The sequence below is a fragment of the Plasmodium vivax genome, genomic scaffold (genome assembly GCF_000002415.2).
Source record: "Plasmodium vivax scf_4497 genomic scaffold, whole genome shotgun sequence".
Lineage (NCBI taxonomy): Eukaryota > Apicomplexa > Aconoidasida > Haemosporida > Plasmodiidae > Plasmodium > Plasmodium vivax.
In genome coordinates, this window is record NW_001851876.1 from 1 (window position 1) to 2,329 (window position 2,329).

At 20.9% G+C, this 2,329-nt stretch overlaps 1 protein-coding gene across 1 annotated transcript; it reads right to left on the reverse strand.

The window, feature by feature from the left end:
- On the reverse strand, positions 1 to 683 carry PVX_160260 (variable surface protein Vir3, truncated, putative; the record flags this gene model as incomplete). The annotated part of the gene is made up of 1 exon (XM_001612380.1): positions 1 to 683. A coding segment is annotated over exon 1 (499 nt), but the record flags the coding sequence as incomplete, so codon positions are not given.
- Between the last annotated feature and the right edge of the window lie 1,646 nt (positions 684 to 2,329).

Sequence of the window (2,329 nt, forward strand, 5' to 3'; positions counted from 1 at the left end):
CACATTTATTTATAGGCAATCGTGATGTATCATCTACTATTTTTTGACGGCTTTTATCATATTTTGGGAATGTTTTAGCCATATTATGAAGAGTACATGTATCCGAAAATTTCCAGTTATAATGTATATCTTTATTTGTATCTCTAAGACATGTAACCTTCTTAGTAAAGTGTTCATAATAATGCTTTGTGTATGCATTAAAATTGTCACAATACGTACTTTTAAGCCCATCATCATTTTGTTGGCATTTATGTTTAAGTTCATCCCTATTTACACAGTAAACCATAAAATCAAAGCACTTTTTCATGTCAACCAAAGGTTCGTCATAATGTTGCCTTTTACATGAAACAGAAGAATTTTTTAGTGTACCCCATAATTTTTCAATAACTTGCCATGCAGCATCATTAACACCTATTACTTTTTCTTTCCTTTTCTTGTCTAGCCAATAGTTTAAATAAGAACAGCAATTCTTTTTAATATGGGTACAATGAGTTGTCATGGAAGAATAATTTTTTTTGAGCTTGGAAAAAAATAGTTCTACATGTTCTTTTTGATTAGATTCTATCGATGATAATTCATTTTCAATATGTACTTGTTCTATTCCATTTTCATTATCCAAAATGCTTATGAATTCTGATAATGGGCAGTGACCTTCGGCATGTTTCTACAATATGAATGTTATAAATAGAAAATATGCGAATAAGAACTAATAAAATTATAATAATATACTTCATAGGTTAGAGTGTATTTATATTAATTTTTATGTGTAATTCGTTTTGCATAAAATATTAATATTACAAATGATCCCATTTTCCGATAATTGTAGTAACAAAAAACATAATTAAAATTTATAGAATAATTTTTTAACATTTAGATTTATTTTATAATGCCATAACTTAGGATTAATTTGTATTATGGACACAAATAATAAATTTAGAAGTATACTATATGTGAATACAAAATAACATTTTGTTAGAAGTTATGTTTTATAAATTGTAGTTATTTTTAGAATACATTGGAGTAGCATTATCTATTTATTTTTGTTAATTTAAAATTTTATCAATTGGTATAATATTATTTTACAGTGTGTGGGCTAATTCAAAACAACGCATAGCTGATTTCATTAACAAAATTAWTAAATAATTAATGAAATCTCATTATGAAATTTTTTTTTTATATTTTTACGATAAATGTTTTATTTGCCATATTATAAAATATAATTTGCTTAATTAAAAAATCAGTGTAAAATATTAAAAAAAATTTAATATATAGAAAGTTTCATCTTTATGATAGTACACTAACCAATAAATGGTATCTATAAAATTGAATGAACTTTAGTGTTATTTCTATGAATAGATTTACATTCAAACTTTTTTATCTATATAGATTCTAATAATTTTTTTCACCTATTTATCATTAAAAAAGATAAATAAATGTTCCATTATTTGATTATTTGTATGATTCTTGAAAAATATATGCTATTTTAAGTTCTAAAATAAAATTTACCATGTTCAAATATATATATGAATTATTTGTTCGCTAAACAATTCTAGCATATTCAATTAAATTTACAAACTAGTTTATTATATGCTCTATTTAATTTTATAAATGTTTATATAATTTACGGACTTATTTAATATAAAATATTATTAGGAATTAATTAGCATTTTTTCTTAGATAGTATTATTAATAAAAAAAAATATATTTTATATCAAATGGCTATATATTAATAATACATAATAATTTAAACATTTCTCATTTGTTAGTACATTAGCTATTTTAATTGGATAAAACCTAATTTATATCTTAATAAAAAATGTAAAAAAAAGAAATAGAGATACAGAATGTGAAAATAAAACGTTAGGGAAATTTTTATTTATTCAAAGATGAATATAGAATATAGTACTATTTTCTTAGAATTAATAAATTATCATTTTTAAAAAATATATCCAATTAAATGATTTATACCTATATACTTAAATATGTTGGACTATTTTAATAAATAAATATAAGAATAAACMTATTATAAATTGACAGAAATGATGATTCTTTACTTTCTTTAGATTAAAAATTATTCTTATAAGTAAATTCATTATATTTATTGGTCTATATGTATATATATAATAAAAATAGTTTTAATGGTTTTGTAATAATTAGCTTTTATATTATTTTATTGTTAGATTAAGCATATATACAAACTATTTATTAGTTTTTGCTATTGTTAATTAACTGTGGTTTTATTATCCTGTTTGGAATATATATACTTATCCCTATAAAATAACATGTGAATAATATATTGTGAATTACATATAATTGTTTTTTTTTTCTT